The following is an 18619-nucleotide window of genomic DNA, read 5'->3' as shown; positions in this document are numbered from 1 at the left end:
CACACAGGGGAATTGGGTGTTGCATAACTTTGGTAATTAAATAAATTAAATAAGTATTCATTTTTTTGTTATTTGTAACCTCAGGTTCCTTTTATCTAATATTAGGGTTTGGTTGATGATCTGATAACATTCAGTATTAAAAATATGCACAAATATAGAAAATCAGAAAGGGGGAAAATACTTTTTCAGGCACTGTATGTTTCAAACCATGTTTACATTACAGAGAAGAAAACAGCTATTCCATTATACATGCAGTGTGTAATTATTATTGCTTCAATAGCTTGCATAGCACATGGGTTATTGTGTTCTCACCCTGTTGAATAGCAGTCTTATTTCTTACAGAGAACAAACTCCACCTCACTCATGATTGCACATCATTATGAAATTCATTGCATTTACAGTATGTAGGCTACCATAGTTTGTCAGGAGGTGAAACCTTCTGGAAAACTATTGTCTGACTACAATATTTTATGGCGCGCAGTCCCTTCTGACCTGAGCACTTTCATATCATACCTATGTATGGACAGCTTCTAACGGGGAATCTTACTCGAAACACAGGAGTTTGGAGCATATATAACTAGCTTGAAATAGTTTTTTAAAGGCTATCTTAGTCATTTAAATTACATATGGAAAACCACGTCCTCCAGTTGTTAATGGTGCGCTTGCGTGCAAATGAACCGGGAGCTGTCTAAGTGCTGAATCTAAAGACACGTCCACTCGTCTCCCATTCCAGCAGCGGACGGTCTTCAACCCAAGGAAATATTCTTCTTCAACACCACTATACTTTAGAGACCATAGTATCCTTTAGAGACCATCTGTTTTCACTGAGTTTTTGAATGAAAGTGAGAACGCCTTCCTGAAGGCTCTATATTCCGCGTCTTGTGGATATTTCTCACCTCACAACGTCTTTTCCACAGGTTATTTTTAGGTGGCAATGACTCAGAATTGATGATTCTTTACACATTATCAACAACAATACCGCACCTGGGAATCAGTGTTTTTTCAAACTAAGCTATGATCCTACGGACTGGAATGCCTTATGTGTATTCTCTGTGTTTCACGAGAACACCCAATTGCGCTTTGGTCAGAAAGAAATCGATATTGCTGCTTGGATTGTGTGTTTGACCAACATTCATATATGGAAGAAATAAAGAAGTGAAGAAATCTAAAATCAAAAGGAATGAATCGCCCCTTTCTCAACGTCTTGACTGCTTTATGTGCATGTTTAATGGAGACCAACAACAGCAGGTAGGTGAATACTTAGGCTCCTTTATTGGCCATGTAACGTTTATTTTTTAAATTCAAATATAATGAGATACTTTCTTCTTTATTTGTATGTAGCCTATTCAACTGTAATGTTCATTGTTTGAAAAGGCAAAGTGCGTTGCCATTAAAACAAAGTTTAGGATACTGGGTTTCAACCTACCTCGAATGACCCAATATTTCATCGTGGACCCTAAAGTTCCAGTGTTATGAATGTAGAAATCATTCAACTTCAATATTCAGTCAGTTGACTGAAAATAGACTTGTTTTTACATCAGTATTGAGCCTAGTAGGCTATAGGGAGCCGTCAATATCGCAGGGTAATATCTGGTATTTTACCAAGTTAATCACTGCCTCTAACTCAGTCTGTGGGCGTTGTCAAAACGTTCAGTGGCATGTCCAGAACATTTTGAATGGGGTGGCCAAGGTGGGGCACAGACCCAGTTTAGGGGGGCCAACATGTTTTTTTTTTTTTAAGTATAATTATGATGGTTCAATGCATTACATTCTTTAGCTTAGTTTTGGTACATTTCCCTGTTCAAATGAATCATAAATCCATTCTGAAAATATTGTTACAGTCTTTGCATTCAAGGTCAGGATTGTATATAAGGGTATTAGCATAGAGCAGTAAATGCACTACAATGTGCCATCCAGAGTGTGAATTATACTGTGACATTCGAGGCATTTCTATTTTGTTTAAGGAGACCTCCTAGTAGGCATGTCATTTAACAGTAAAATGTATTCCCTTTTAATGTGTCATGAACACAGCCAGTCATGATATTCTCATCTGATTGTCGAACAAATCACTTCAGAAAGTAGGTTAAGTAGGTTACCTGCGTAGGTTCATCTATTCCAAAATATGTCCAGCATCCAGACAGTGCACAGTGCACCTGTCATTTGAATAGAAAGGGACATCTATTACAAACACCATGTGTCATGACATTCAGCCTACAAAGCGGTGTGTATTCATGGAGGCCAAGGGAAGCCAGGCTTCCCCAAAAAGGTCATCAATAAAGCAAATAAATTCATTCTCAATGGTGAATTTCACTTGAATTCGCATGAGGCTGAATCTATTTCACCAGAGAAAGCATCAGAGCGAGGCAAACAGCACCCCTCTGTCTTAGTATCTGTATCTCACCTTGGGCCACCCCCTGGACACTACTGAAAACACTGTCAAATTCCCTTGTAGCCTATGTGTCAGAGTAATTTTATTTCTAAGTGCGTATAGCCTTAGTATACAATGAGGACAGTCACAAAACGAACTCTCCAATACAGTGGTAATAAACTTAAAGCACACCGTGTCTGCCAAGGTGTTCCTTCACTATTGGAATCCTTCCTAATCATATCATTTGAATCTAATTTGTGTTTCTCAGTATGCAGATGAGCTTCCTATTTGGTTGAGATCAAGTAGAAATGGTTTCACCACACTTTGACTTCTGACTGAGCAAGTAAGTGTTTTATTTTCCCTTTGTTTGTCACAGGGTGGTGGATGCCAAGGAGCATGAGTCCAGATCAGGCTCTACTACTAACTTGTCTCCCTCAGACTTTCTGGACTCATTAATGGGTAGAACATCTGGTTATGATGCACGAATACGACCAAACTTCAAAGGTTGGTTTATATTTTACTTTTTAATAGTTCCTTAGAATTTAAGTGTGGATTCGAAAATATTCACCCAAAATGCATCTGAGATATCAGTGTACGCACCCATATCTACACTGAGTATACAGAACATTAAGAACACCTGCTCTTTCCATGACATAGACTGACCCGTTGAATCCAGATGAAAGCTATGCTCCCTTATTGATTCACTTGTTAAATCCACTCCAATCAGTGTAGATGAAGGGGAGAGGTTAAAGGTTAAAGAAGGCTTTTTTAAACTTGAGACAATTGAGACATGGATTGTGTATTTGTGCCATTCAGAGGAAGAATGGACAAGACAAAATATTGAAGTGCCTTTGAGCGGGGTATGGTAGTAGGTGCCAGGCGCACCGGTTTGCTGCAGGGTTTTTCACGCTCAACAGTTTCCTGTGTGTATCAAGAATGGTCCACCACCCAAAGGACATCCAGCCAACTTGAAACAACGGTGGGAAGCATGTGCTAGCATCCATGTGGAACGTTTTCGACACCTTGTAGAGTCCATACCCCAATGAATTCAGGCTAAGGGCAATAGGGTGTGCAACTCAATTTTAGGAAGGTGTTCCTAATGTTTGGTATACTCAGTGTATATTACTAATGTACTGACACCCCATGCATAATGATGTATACATTCTCAATTGAACACCCCCTCAAGTCAATAAGGCACATAATAAACAATGCATTTTGTGCTTGTCTATTGAAAAAACCCACCCCTTAATGATGTAATGAAGAATTGCTATCAATCACGCCTGTAGACAGTGACATCATCATCCATGTAGGATTTATGGGATCGCGATATGGAACATGAAAGGCTCATAGCAGAACCGAGCAGTAGATAGATCATTTTGTATCTCAGCCCACCATTACCCTAGCCTGGCTGACGTGACGCACGTGACTCACACTGGTCTGATTGGTTCTTTCAAATGTTTGTTTCTTCCCTGGATGGTTGAGATCTCACAATGTTTTTGATTTTAAAATCCAACAATTGTATTGGGGGCTGTGTGTGGTTGTCCATGTGGGTGTTTTAGTGAAAAAACAAAGAGGATAACCAATAAGTAAAAAAGCACATCCCCTTCATTATGAACGCATCCTGCCCACAACATCAAGCTAGCCTTTCTAAACTATGAAGTCAGGAGGACTTTGATTTAGGTGTTAGCCATAGCACTATCACCCATTATAACACCCAATATAGCTATTTCTTCAATTGTCATTTATATTGTCCAACAGCTATATTAAACATCAGTATTCAAGACACCAACAACAACAATAATGAGGTGTAGATGTGGGCCCAAAACAACAGTGGTGCCACAGTGACAGCCACAGATGAGGGATGGGGTCCCTCTGGCCAGGCTGCTGAGTTCCTCTATTGTTGTGTTGTGGTGCGGGGGAGAGACATCATCTGTCACTGTGATGGATCTGAGTAAGGAGAGGGAACGGAAGTCATTGGTGTGGCTCAGATTGGCAGGTGGGTATGGAGACAGGCAGGGCGGGCGGGCAGGAAGGGGTATACCCCAGACAGGGAGGCAGGCATGTAGGCAGACCCCAGGCTGGGACACTAGTGATTGAACCGTGCTGGAGAGAAGACCACTGTGAGGAGAGTAGCACAGGAAACACAGTCTGAGATTGGTCAGCAAGACTCAGCCTTCACCCAGAAACACTGGCCCAGATCTATCCACTCCATCTGGGAGAATAGGAAACAAGTGTACACAAGATCTCAGAAATGGACTCGAGATCAGGGGAAGACTTGTCTGTTTTATGCTGGCATTTATTTATTTTTATTCAGAAACTATTTTTATTAGTATATGGAAGAATGCTGTAGTTGTGAGTAGAGGAAATTAAAAGTACTGGAATGAAGAAAGTGATCTTACCTTGTCTGGTAAATTGGCGAGTTCAATTTTCTGGTCGACAGAGTATTCCAGTCTAATGAGGCAGTCTAATGAGAGCAGTTTTATACAATTGTACTGCAGGTCCTCACTGTTTCTACAAGAAGCAATTCTTCCATTTATTAGGCAGCAAGCACAAAACACACACATACACACAGGTAAAGTAAACAAGCATACACATAGATGATGTTATTTATCACATACAAACCATACTGTCACAACTCTACCCCACAGTGCTGCTGGAGCTTGACCTACATTTGCCTGCCAAGGTTGTTGTGTGGAGTTATTCCGTTACATTTTTCTGTTACTGACTTTAAATGCAGTTGCCCGACTACAAACTGAGTCGAATATTAATACCACCACGTCACATGCAATATTGATGAGGAATACACAGGGGAAGGGCTATGAACTCACAACTTCACTTAACAACACAGAGACCTCTCTCTCTCCCTGGCTGACATTGTTGTTTTTATGCAAGACAGTGTTACTGTATTGGATAGAAAGTGTCAAACAGTTTTTCAGTCATTCTGTGACCTCAAAGATAGCGGTAGAATGCCTGTGAAACTAAGTTGATTGTCCTGCTCGTGATTGTTTCATAAGAAACATGTGCCACTGTTTCTAATGCCAGTGTGTGTGTATGTGTGTTGCCGTGTGTCTCATGTGTTTTTGTTTGTTGTTGTTTTTTAACCCTATCAAGTAAAACATTCCTTGTCATCATCATTGAGTTAGTCAATGACTAGTACCAATTAGCATAAGCAGGCAACATACTTTTGATTGAACTAAGTAAACATTTATTAACGATACCACTGTTTGTTGAATATTGGAGTTGATCCTGACATTTGTAACTATAACTGGACCAGGCCTGCTGTTGAAGACAAACGGCTGGTGATGAGATTAGTCAATGACTAGTGCAGCTGTTTTGACTTGCCTGGGGTGCTTAGGAGACCAACAGGCCCTGTTTATGTTGACAGAAAAACATATTAGGAGACCAACAGGCCCTTTTTATGTTGACAGAAAAACATATTAGGAAAACAACAGGCCTTGTTTATGTTGACAGAAAAACATATTAGGAGAACAACAGGCCTTGTGTATGTTGACAGAAAAACATATTAGGAGAACAACAGGCCTTGTTTATGTTGACAGAAAAACATATTAGGAAAACAACAGGCCCTGTTTATGTTGACAGAAAAACATATTAGGAGAACAACAGGCCTTGTGTATGTTGACAGAAAAACATATTAGGAGAACAACAGGCCTTGTGTATGTTGACAGAAAAACATATTAGGAGAACAACAGGCCTTGTGTATGTTGACAGAAAAACATATTAGGAGAACAACAGGCCTTGTGTATGTTGACAGAAAAACATATTAGGAGAACAACAGGCCTTGTTTATGTTGACAGAAAAACATATTAGGAGACCAACAGGCCTTGTTTATGTTGACAGAAAAACATATTAGGAGAACAACAGGCCTTGTTTATGTTGACAGAAAAACATATTAGGAGAACAACAGGCCTTGTTTATGTTGACAGAAAAACATATTAGGAGAACAACAGGCCTTGTGTATGTTGACAGAAAAACATATTAGGAGAACAACAGGCCCTGTTTATGTTGACAGAAAAACATATTAGGAGAACAACAGGCCTTGTGTATGTTGACAGAAAAACATATTAGGAGAACAACAGGCCCTGTTTATGTTGACAGAAAAACATATTAGGAGAACAACAGGCCTTGTTTATGTTGACAGAAAAACATATTAGGAGAACAACAGGCCCTGTTTATGTTGACAGAAAAACATATTAGGAGAACAACAGGCCTTGTTTATGTTGACAGAAAAACATATTAGGAGAACAACAGGCCCTGTTTATGTTGACAGAAAAACATATTAGGAGAACAACAGGCCTTGTTTATGTTGACAGAAAAACATATTAGGAGAACAACAGGCCCTGTTTATGTTGACAGAAAAACATATTAGGAGAACAACAGGCCTTGTGTATGTTGACAGAAAAACATATTAGGAGAACAACAGGCCCTGTTTATGTTGACAGAAAAACATATTAGGAGAACAACAGGCCTTGTGTATGTTGACAGAAAAACATATTAGGAGAACAACAGGCCTTGTGTATGTTGACAGAAAAACATATTAGGAGAACAACAGGCCTTGTGTATGTTGACATATATACATACAGCCCGTATTGTGGTGGTAGATAGGTAATAAAGCACATGCTCGCTTTCACAACTAATTACACTCAGATTTCTGTATATCCAACAGATATTGCATTGCCATCATCCTCAAACTCCCTCATCTCTATTTGCTAAATCACCCCGTGGAGATGGCACATGATGATTAAGTGCAAAAAAACATCTTGACTTTTTCTTGTCACCTCGTTCTCATTCCATTTCACAGGTCCCCCTGTAAACATTACATGCAGTATTTTTATCAACAGTTTGGGCTCGGTCACAGAGACCAGCATGTTAAGTGTTCTTGCTTAACTCTTCTCTGTCAAACATGTCAATGTGTTATCTATCCTCCAACCTGCAGGACCCCCAGTTAATGTTACCTGCAACATATTTATCAACAGCTTTGGTTCTATAGCAGAAACTACAATGGTGAGTTGGAGCTTGGCCATGTTATCTACATTTACATTTGACATTTTAGTAATTTATCCAGAATGACTTATAGGAGCAATTATGGTTAAATGCCTTGCTGAAGGGCACATCGGCATATTTTTCACCTTGTCGGCTCGGGGATTCAAACCAGCAACCTTTTGGTTACTGGCCAAATGCTCTTAAACTACAGCCTTGCTCTTATGCTCCTCTGGAGTTAAAGATTGAAATCATCCAATTTCTTTAGTGTTCATGAGTTCATTTTCCTTTTAGTTTATGGATGTTTTGAACTTTTGCTTCCTCATGTGAAATGATTCACTTTGACCCATCCCCATAGTCTATTGGTGGCTCCATGGTGAAATAGCACACAGACACTGAGAACCGCAATTGAATCAAATATCTTTCACATTATACTCAAGGCAATATTGTATTGCTATTCCCATGACACTCCCTTGTGGATGTGTTGGATTAGTTCTGTTTTAATAATTCACACAGTGAATGCCAGCACATAATCCACTTTAAATGCAGCCAATAGCTGTAGGTTTGATGTCTTAGGGCCTGAGATTTAAGCATGTTGATCGGTTGTAATGTCCCATAGACATCCAACTGCCCAAGGGGTAAACAATATCAAAGCTGGACTCCACATTGAGATCCTATTCAACAACTACTCTCGCAATGCATTCATAATTAGTTAGAACTTTGTCCATTGAATGATTGCAATTTTTGGTAGACAATCTTTGCCAAAGTTAATCAACAGACGAGCCGGGTTTCTAACACTTAACACACAGTTGTTGGATAACTCTTCACTCATAGACATCTGGGACCACCAATACACTGCTGCCTGATGAATACGTCTGTTCTAAGAGGGAGAGAAAAGGCATCTAATTCGATGCATTCTGTTCATTCATTACTAACTGCATCTTCAAACGTCAATGGAGTTTCTTGGTCTACTATTCCCACAAACATCATCTATCTCCTATAACGACCATTTAGCAATAACAATTAATGAGGAAACTGATCATATAGATCAAGTAACTAAATTAGATTTATGAATTCAATTTTATTAGATTGCTCCTTTCAATACATATGTATTTATTGCCGCATTTAACTCTTAAGTTGTAATTTGGATTTTAGATTATGGTATTGTGTGGTGATTTACAAGCATATAAATATGCATTGAAATCCATGCATTGCATCCATTCATTCCTGCTATTTTTTATATTACAATTCTGTGTAAAAACAAGGAGCAATTTCCCGGGTTAAAGTTTTGTGGCACCACTTCCAATTGTGGTAGTGTCACAGTCAAAGTGTCAGAATTATATTAGCATTTTACTATTAGTATTCATATTAGTTATTGTATCATTGGTGCTTTATTAGTGACTTAGTGCCAAATGACTTGAGGTGATACTGCATGTCACTACGATAGAACCAAATATCTGAGGCAGGCACTTGGCCTACATATTGACAGGAATATGTTGTTTTGTATTAGTGGCTCTATCATTCTAAATATGTAAACGTCTATAGGGAAATTATTTTCGTTTTCACTGACTGTGTGACACAATATATTCTGGTCACCAAAGTGATAGTACTGTATATTTAACGGAGATAGACAGTAGTTCATATGTCAAAGTAAAGCAGTTTAAAGCTGATTTCACTATTTCCCCAAGGATTACAGAGTGAACATCTTTCTGCGACAGAAGTGGAGAGACCCTCGGTTGGCATACAGCAAATACCCAGACTCCTCTCTTGACCTGGACCCGTCAATGTTGGATTCTATTTGGAAACCTGATCTGTTCTTCGCCAACGAGAAAGGCGCCAACTTTCATGATGTCACCACAGACAACAAGCTCCTGAGGGTCTTCAAAGATGGGACCGTCCTGTACAGTATCAGGTCAGATGTGGGGCGTGCATTGAATGGTGGGCTCAACTCTATTTCTCTGGGAAATTAGTACAATAGGTTTAAAGGATGTCGAATGAGGTCATGTTTTAACATTCCCTGTTGGAAACATCCAAACAAAAAATAGATTCAAATCCAGTGAAATGTCAGCAGAGTCAGAGATTCCCTTCTACCTCCAGGCACTTGTAATTACTTTTGAAAGAAAGAAGTTTCTACATCCAAGACTACCTCTCAGGTTTAATGGGATTCATTTCAATAAAATATTCAGTCACCTGGAGGAATTGGATGCAATATGATCTCATTAAGAGTACATAGAAACACAAACCACTAGAGTATCCAAAGGCTACAGGGAATTTTTCACCAAAGATGTTTAGAATATGTTCAGGGAAGGCGTATAGAAATAACCCACTCATGTAGGCTATTCATTTCCTTGGGCATTAGCTACAAGTCAATATGCTTCATCCCTAGCGTTGTGCAGGATCAGTAAGATGGAATCACTTCAAAGTAAATGCAGCCCACTCGTAGTAGATGAGTCAGGTTACATTTTAGTCATCCAGCCGACGCTTTTATCCAGAGCGACTTACAGGATCAATTAGGGTTAATTGCCTTGCTCAAGGACACATCAACACATGTTTCACCTATTCGGCTCGGGAATTCGAACCAGCAACCTTTCAGTTACTGGCCCAACACTCTTAACTGTTAGGGTACCTGCCAATTGCCCCCTCTTACAAAAACCACTACTACACTTGAGCACAAATCTGTGATTCAAGATATGAAAATACATGACCTTTATTTCATTTTAATATCACTTCAGTCACACCACTCCTCCTTAGATTCACACCTCGAAGCAGCGGAATAATGTAGCTCAATTTGTTGTCCATTTGGAGAGTTGATTCAGGTGGTGGAGCCTAGGTGTGGAGGGAGGCAAGGGGATTCTGAGAGAACAGATGAAAGAAAGGTGATTAGTCGCTCTCACCATTCATGAGAGAAGAGATGAGAGAGGGAGCAGACTGCTGATGACAATACATCTCAGAGACGGTCCAGTAATAAAAGTGTGATAAGAACATGCTGTGTGGGAGGAGGAGGCTCTCTCAGAGGAAAAGGAGGGAAGGAGAAAGAGCATTCGCTGCAGACAAGGAGCATATGCTTAGTACATACAGTTGAAGTCAGAAGTTTACATACACGTAGGTTAGAGTCATACTCGTTTTACAACCACTCCACAAATGTCTTGTTAACAAACTATAGTTTTGGCAAGTCAGTTAGAACATCTACTTTGTGCATGACACAAGTACTTTTCCCAGCAGTTGTTTACAGACAGATGATTTCACTTATAATTCACTGTATCACAATTCCAGCGGGTCAGAATTTTACATACACTAAGTTGACTGTGCCTTTTAACAGCTTGGAAAATTCCAGAAAATTATGTAATGGCTTTGGAAGCTTCTGATAGGCTTATTGACATCATTTCAGTCAATTGGAGGTGTATCTGTGGATGTATTTCAGGGCCTACCTTCAAACTCAGTGCCTCTTTGCTTGACATCATGGGAAAATCAAAAGAAATCAGCCAAGACCACAGAAAAAACATTGTAGACCTCCACAAGTCTGGTTCCTCCTTGGGAGCAATTTCCAAACGCCTGAAGGTACCACGTCCATCTGTACAAACAATAGTATGCAAGTATAAACACCATGGGTCCATGCAGACGTCATACCGCTCAGGAAGGAGACGCGTTCTGTCTCCTAGAGATGAACGTACTTTGGTGTGAAAATCAATCCCAGAACAACAGCGAAGGACCTTGTGAAGATGCTGGAGGAAACCAGTACAAAGTATCTATATCCACAGTAAAATTTGTCCTATATCAACATAACCTGAAAGGCCGCTCAGCAAGGAAGTAGCCACTGCTCAAAAACCGCTATAAAAGAGCCAGACTACGGATTGCAACTGCACATCGGGACAAAGATCATACTTTTGGATAATGTCCTCTGGTCTGATGAAACAAAAATAGAACTGTTTGGCCATAATGACCATCGTTATATTTGGAGGAAAAGGGGGAGGCTTGCAAGCCGAAGAACACCATCCCAGCCGTGAAGCACAGGGGTGGTAACATCATGTTGTGGGGGTGCTTTGCTGCAGGGGGGACTGGTGCACTTCACAAAATAGATGGCATCATGAGGTAGGAAAATTATGTGGATATATTGAAGCAACATCAGTCAAAGCTTGGTCGCAAAATGGGTTTTCCAAATAGACAATGACCCCAAGCATACTTCCAAAGTTGTGGCAAAATGGCTTAAGGACAACAAAATCAAGGTATTGGAGTGGCCATCACAAAGCCCTGACCTCAATCCTATAGAAAATGTGTGGGCAGAACTGAAAAAGAGTGTGTGAGCAAGGAGGCCTACAAACCTAACTCCGTTACACCAGCTCTGTCAGGAGGAATGGGCCAAAATTCACCCAACTTATTTTGGGAAGCTTGTGGAAGGCTACCCGAAACGTTTGACCCAAGTTAAGCATTTTAAAGGCAATGCTACTAAATACTAATTGAGTGTATGTAAACTTCCGACCTACTGGGAATGCGATGAATGAAATAAAAGCTGAAATAAATCATTCTCTCTACTATTATTCTGAAATTTCAAAATTTTTAAATAAAGTGGTGATCCTAACTGACCTAAAACAGGGAATTTTTACTAGGATTAAATATCAGCAATTGTGTAAAACTGAGTTTGAATGTATTTGGCTAAGGTGTACGTATGTAAACTTCTGACTTCAACTGAACATAATGAAAATCTGTTTAAAGTAGAAACATAAAAGTATAATATACTGTATACTTAAATATACTGCTATGATGACGACTATGATTTTATTCCTTAGTAAATTGTAAAAAATCTGATATTGACAAGATCTGAGATATGGGTCTTGTGTGGCTCAGTTGATAGTGCATGGCGCTTGCAATGCCAGAGTTATGAGTTTGATTCCCATTCCCCCAAAAAAGTTACAATAATTATCCACTCACTACTGTAAGTCCCTCTGGATAAGAGTGTCTGCAAAATTCTAAGAAATGTACAGTACGTACAAATAAAAGTTTATTGGTTGTGTACTCAGATTATCTGATGTCACAGCTGAAATGCTTGTGTTTCTAACACAAACACGCAGATTCCTGTACTTACATACTCACAAACAAATGCAAATGTAAACTTCTGACTTCAACTGTACTTTATACAGTCACACAGTAGGTATACATTGTAGAGAGCTTGAATTTTAGTCTCACTTGAAACAGTAAACAATTAGAAAAAATGCAGAAAAGATTTGGGTTCTGTGTAAGATTTTTTTATTTAACAGTAAATGTATCTGTTGAGTGAGGTATAGAGCATGCTACTCTAACTACACTGAAAAATAAATCCAGTGGTTTTTACAGTAACTTACTGGTGGCCAGTTACCTGTAAGTTACTGTAAAAAAGGGTACAGTATGTTACCGTACATTCCTAAGAATCTTTGGTTTAACAGTACATTACTGTAGGCTTTATTTGTACATTCACAAATAATGCTTCCACAGTTGTTTCATGACTTTTCCACCTCTTCCTCAAAGGTTGACTCTCATTCTATCTTGTCCGATGGATCTGAAGAACTTTCCCATGGACATGCAGATCTGTACCATGCAACTGGAGAGCTGTAAGTGTCTGCTCCTTACAACTCACATGGTAAAGCACATGCAATATGGTTTGTGAAAATGCAATATCATATCAAACATATTTTTTGCTGTGTTCATTCATTCCTCAGTTGGCTACACCATGAATGATTTGATCTTTGAGTGGGAGAGCAAGGACAAAAATCCTGTACAGGTGGCCGCTGGGTTGACCCTCCCCCAGTTCATCATGAGGGATGAGAAGGAGCTTGGCTACTGTACCAAAAGCTACAACACTGGTCAGAGAGCCACACACACACACACACACACACACACACACACACACACACACACACACACACACACACACACACACACACACACACACACACACACACACACACACACACACACACACACACACACGACCACTCACATATGGACACACACACACCACATCTCTCATCACACCGTCCCTGATCTGAGGTGTCAGTGCGTTTTGTTCTCCAGGTAAATTCACCTGCATTGAGGTGAAGTTCCACTTGGAGAGACAGATGGGTTACTACCTGATCCAGATGTACATCCCCAGCCTCCTCATTGTCATCCTCTCCTGGGTCTCCTTCTGGATCAACATGGACGCCGCGCCCGCCAGGGTGGCACTGGGCATCACCACCGTGCTCACCATGACAACCCAGAGCTCCGGCTCCCGAGCCTCACTTCCTAAGGTAAGCTTGTTAATCCAAGCAGTAAGAGGATGAGCGGACAATCTGATGGAGGAGGGTCAATGGGCCATGTTCAGATCAATCAACCTTTCATTTTCCACCCATGTTAGAAGTCATACATACTGTAATCAGATACTGTTCATGAAATGTAAATATGCCTATGATTGAAGTTTCTGTGCATCACTGAATTTTGACTCAGATGTAAGTATCCTATGGATAAATAACAATCAATGGATTTACAGTATATCAAGAGACTAACAATGTAAAGTATTTAATTTTTAATCAATAAGTTGTAAAAACAGAGAATACTATTTAACATAACATTATCACAATTTATCTTAGAAATTACAATTACACCATTGATTTAGGAAGTGATATAATGTTACTAAATCAAATAGCAGTGGATACACTACAACTGTACATGGTCAAATATACAAAATGAGTATTCACACTTATGCTTGCAAGAGTGCTTCAGCGTGAGTCATCTCTTGAAAATCAACCATTCTCTCACACTTTGGCCCATGACCACATCAGAGGCCCACATGAAAGAGACACACTCTAATAAATATTTAGAGAGAGGTCTTTGAGAGGCCCAACTCAGAACAACAAGAGCTCAATATACCTTAAGAGCACTCGACAAAGTAAAGTTGTTTTCTCTCCGTGCAAATGACCTGTCATTTCGAGACATAGACGAGGTCACTGTATGAGGAATAAGAGGGCCTCCTTTAGAGTCTAGCCTTCATCTCATCTCCGGCATGGACATAGATCAAATAGACCGATAAAGGCTCCAGTCGAGCTGCTACTGTTTCCATTGTGTTACTTTGGTAATTAAAGCGACAATTATTTCCTTCCACGCTATCGCTGAAAATCGCTGATATCAACATGAGTTTTGAGAGTTTAAAGCACTCGTTAGCAAATACCACCCCCTTAATTATGGTGATTTAGAATTTACAGCAACTCTGATTAACATAAAAAAGGATGTCATTGAGAGAATATTATATTCCCATTGAAATGTTAATTGAACGAGGCATTGTGAAGACAGCACATGAAAGGATTATTCATTCCCAGTAAATTACTGTTTGTTTGGTTCTTGTCACAGGTCTCGTATGTGAAGGCCATTGATATCTGGATGGCCGTGTGTCTTCTGTTTGTATTTGCTGCCCTACTGGAATACGCTGGGGTTAACTTTGTCTCCAGGCAACAGAAGGAGTTCCTTCGCTTGGGCCGAAGACAGAGGCGGACTCACAGGGTAAATAAACACTCTAGGCTTGAGTATAATTCCCTATAAAACCGTCACTGCAAAGCCCAGACTCATGACCACAGGTGGTTCGTGGCATCTTAATTGGGGAGGACGGGCTCGTGAGAATAAGTGGAATGGTATCAAATACATTCAATTCGCTCTGTTCCGGCTATTATTATGAGCCGTCCTCCCCTCAACAGATTCCTGTGCTCATGACTGAACCATTTTTAAAGAGTGGGAGTTCCACTCTAGTAATTGTTCATTGCTATAGAAGAGATAGTGGAGAAACAGGAAAGATGGAGAAAATGTGTTGAAAATGCGATATGGGACTGGGATTCGACCGATCCCACACTCAAACAGACTTACATGCACCAAAGGTGGTGGCAGAAACTGTTAGACCAAATCCCAGAGCCTCATGACTGAACAAATGAGCAGTGTAGGGCAGTCAGAGACGGATATTAAGTTGGCCATTTTTAAGGAAATGTGTGTCAGGTCATCTGAGGCTATCTAGGTGTGTCAGCTTGTTGTTGCTGCATCGGAGGAACGGAGGGTGTAATATCTGGGAGACATTCAGCTGTGTCCCCTGTGTTAATGAAGCCGCTGTAGATGTCGCCTGGAGGCATCCTCAGGTAAAGGGTACAACACCTGAGTCACAGGCCAAGAAAAGGACGCATGAACATGGCTACTGGCCATACACTACAATATCATAGTGTGTGTGCACATGGGATTGTGTCTGAAAGTCTTTCTCTGCATTGAACAGAGGCATACTCACTGTGGGTCCGTCTTTGTTTTGTTTCACCAGGATGACGACATGAGGGATGGCTTCAATTACTCGGGTTACGGCATGACTCATTGTCTGAAAGATGGGTCGGCTGTTAAAAACGCTGTCCCAAACCCCGGCCCAGCACCACCTACCTCTAAAGAAAAAGAGGTGATAAGGAAGAGGTTTGTGGACAGGGCCAAGAGGATTGACACTGTGTCCCGAGCAGCCTTCCCTATGGCCTTCCTCCTCTTCAACATCTTCTATTGGATAACATACAAGGTCATCAGGCATGAGGACATTGGCATGCAGTCAGGGTAGTCGCTCTGCCCTGCAGGTTTTACCTATGGAACTCTCAGCTCTCTCTCTTTCTCTATCATTTCTCTCAATGTATCTTATGGGACAATACATGGAGGAGAGGCACAGGGAGGTTGATGGTGTTGGTGTTCTTTCAGGGAAAATATATAGGTGTTCATGCAAAATCTAAAAGACTAATGCACATGTTTAGGATTAACAATTGAACAATTGGTGAGTAACAGATGTATGTTTTCGATGTGTTCCTGTGAGCTAACGCATCCTGGAGATTCTAATGGGTTTTTACTCAAGGCACAGAACAATGATGTAAAAAGGTGGACCAAATTTTATGAGACAATTCTGACTTTGCATTTGTACAACCTTGCAATGGAGCAACATTCCATGGATTTGTATGCGCAGTAGTCTGGGCCTTATAGTTAAGGTGTGGTGAAAAAAAATAGAATAAAAAGGTTGATTAGAGCAGTTTTATACAATTGTACTGCAGTTCCTCACTGTGTCTACAAGCAGCAATTATTGTATTTATTAGGCAGCGAACACAATACACACACACACACACACCATATAAGGCCTACATCTGTTTATATTACAGATGCATTTTCCAGGTCGATTTGGTTTTACAGTTTGAGTGTAAGTTTTGTAAATTTAACTGTAATGAAATGTTTATTGTAATGAAGGCAGATTACATGTTTCTAAAACAGAGATTTCTACTTCTAAAGATTCCTCTGAGGACTGTTGAATGCATCCCCTCACTTCCACACTGCAGTGCCCTCTTTGGGCAGTACGTATTACAGTTGACATTGTATACTATACAGTATTGCAACTATGAAGTAGATCTTTATAACTAGGGCCCTGTGTTTTGGTAAATCATGTCACATGACCTAGATTTGAACCTTTATTTAAAGCTTTTTCAACAAACGGTCCCCTTTTCGTTATGTGTCAGATGGTCCAGCACATTCTTTAGACAATTGCTTTAATTTTTTTGTGAAATTCAAATTTCTGGAAAAGGCTTAAAGATGCATTGTGCAGAAATCACTCTGCCATTTCCTGGTTGCAAAATTATTAATTGTTTGCCTAATTTCCTATTAAGTGACAAACAAGCAAGTATAGTGTTGAGAATCATTGTACCATCTAAACTGCTTTGAAATATATTTTCCATAACTAAAAATATTGTATTTTCAGCTGTTTGAAGCCGAAAGTAAAAGACAAAAACTGGAAGCATAGAAATAGCGTACATAGACCATATCTACCGCTTCTTAGACTTCCTTTCAATGAAAATGACAGATGTATAACTCACATTTCTATGTGAAGTTTGTCAGGTCGCCCCAAAACATATTACATCTTTAAAATAAAATATTTAAAATCTAGGTCATGTGACATTATAGCCAAAAACACAGAGCCCTTCTCATAACACATAATAGCATAGAGCAGTTATTGGTCCTTGCACTTCTGACATAATATGAGGAAAGTTTTTTCTTGAATGGTGTTTCTGAAAAAGTTTGTTTACTAAACTGTACATCAATAAAGTTGAGTGTGCACCACACATATGCTCTCCCTCATCATAGTCGTGTGTTACTGTATTGTCCCATCTTCAAACAGGTTGTCATATCTTTAGATGATGTGTACTGTCTGTTTGGAACTAGCTGACCACATTTTAGAAGAATGATTATGATGCAGACCACAGAGTTGAATATTTCTAGAGGGATGGCAACAAGGAATCAATACTGATGAATAATGATTACAGACAAACCAAGAGCAGACATTACTATATTAACTTGGGAATAGAGAAGGTTAGAGGAGAGAAAAATCAACAACTGTCCTTTCTACTTACCTGGCCAATGACTCAGGGTGACTGCTGAAGCCTGGCTGGGCTCTCTCTCTCTCTCTCTCCAGGTCGCTCCGTGTGACACAGACCCGGGGCGACAGCGGGCTTCCGTTAATGTGGGATAATGGGCCTCACGGTGCGTTGGCGAGACATCACAGCAGGTGACATTTACCTATGTGGACTCCAGCTGAATAGAAAACGCTAGGGTGGCTTCACCGACACTGCAGGACAATTCTATTAGACACACACCCGGGGATAAGTGGTAGAACATATTAAATGGTCTCCACTCAGTGCAATTGTCTCTGAAGTTGTTTAATGTGAGAGCCATGCAAATTACTGCTGCCCAGAAAGGCAAATTACCATGTGAATCATTTGAATTAGACAGAAAAGATAACATTGCTCTACTGTATATAGGACTTACCTTTTCCACTAGTCAATTCACTGGACCTTATTATTATTATGCTGGAAATGAATGAAAGAGATCAATATTGAGCCATATCCAAGAAAATGTGTAATGTTGGGGATTAAAGAGATTTTTCTGTACTTTTGTGTACTTTCTAGCCAGTAGTTCAGAAAGTAGCGCTCATGAGCCAAAAGTGGTCTGTCTCGCTCTGCTGTGTGTGCATCTTGCTAGCTGTCACTCAAATGGCGAGTAGCTGAAGCTCATTGGCTAAAACTCGAATTGCTAGGTGCTGGTCCATGTGGGGGGAAAATGGCACCGCACAGCTTCCAGTAAACAGTTGCTTTCAAACTAGGGATTTCGTGGCTAATTGAGGTAAGAGTAATTCTGCTCACAGATTATGTATATATAAACTACACATTGACACATTCAGCACAATGCGAATGACAGATCTATAAC

The 18619-nt window shown here is 40.0% G+C and overlaps 1 protein-coding gene across 1 annotated transcript; it reads left to right on the top strand.

Moving 5' to 3' along the window:
• Positions 1–732: 732 nt before the first annotated feature.
• On the top strand, positions 733–17492 carry LOC118366806 (glycine receptor subunit alpha-2-like). The gene is made up of 9 exons (XM_035749498.2): positions 733–1248; positions 2745–2872; positions 7323–7390; positions 9055–9278; positions 12866–12948; positions 13057–13200; positions 13412–13626; positions 14723–14872; positions 15666–17492. The coding sequence occupies exons 1-9, from the start codon at positions 1181–1183 to the stop codon at positions 15942–15944; spliced, it is 1359 nt and encodes a 452-aa protein (XP_035605391.1). The 5' UTR covers positions 733–1180; the 3' UTR covers positions 15945–17492.
• The last annotated feature ends 1127 nt before the right edge of the window (positions 17493–18619 follow it).

The sequence above is a fragment of the Oncorhynchus keta genome, chromosome 34 (genome assembly GCF_023373465.1).
Source record: "Oncorhynchus keta strain PuntledgeMale-10-30-2019 chromosome 34, Oket_V2, whole genome shotgun sequence".
NCBI lineage: Eukaryota > Metazoa > Chordata > Actinopteri > Salmoniformes > Salmonidae > Oncorhynchus > Oncorhynchus keta.
Note: the sequence above shows the minus strand (reverse complement) of the source record. Positions and strands in the feature narration are given on the sequence as shown.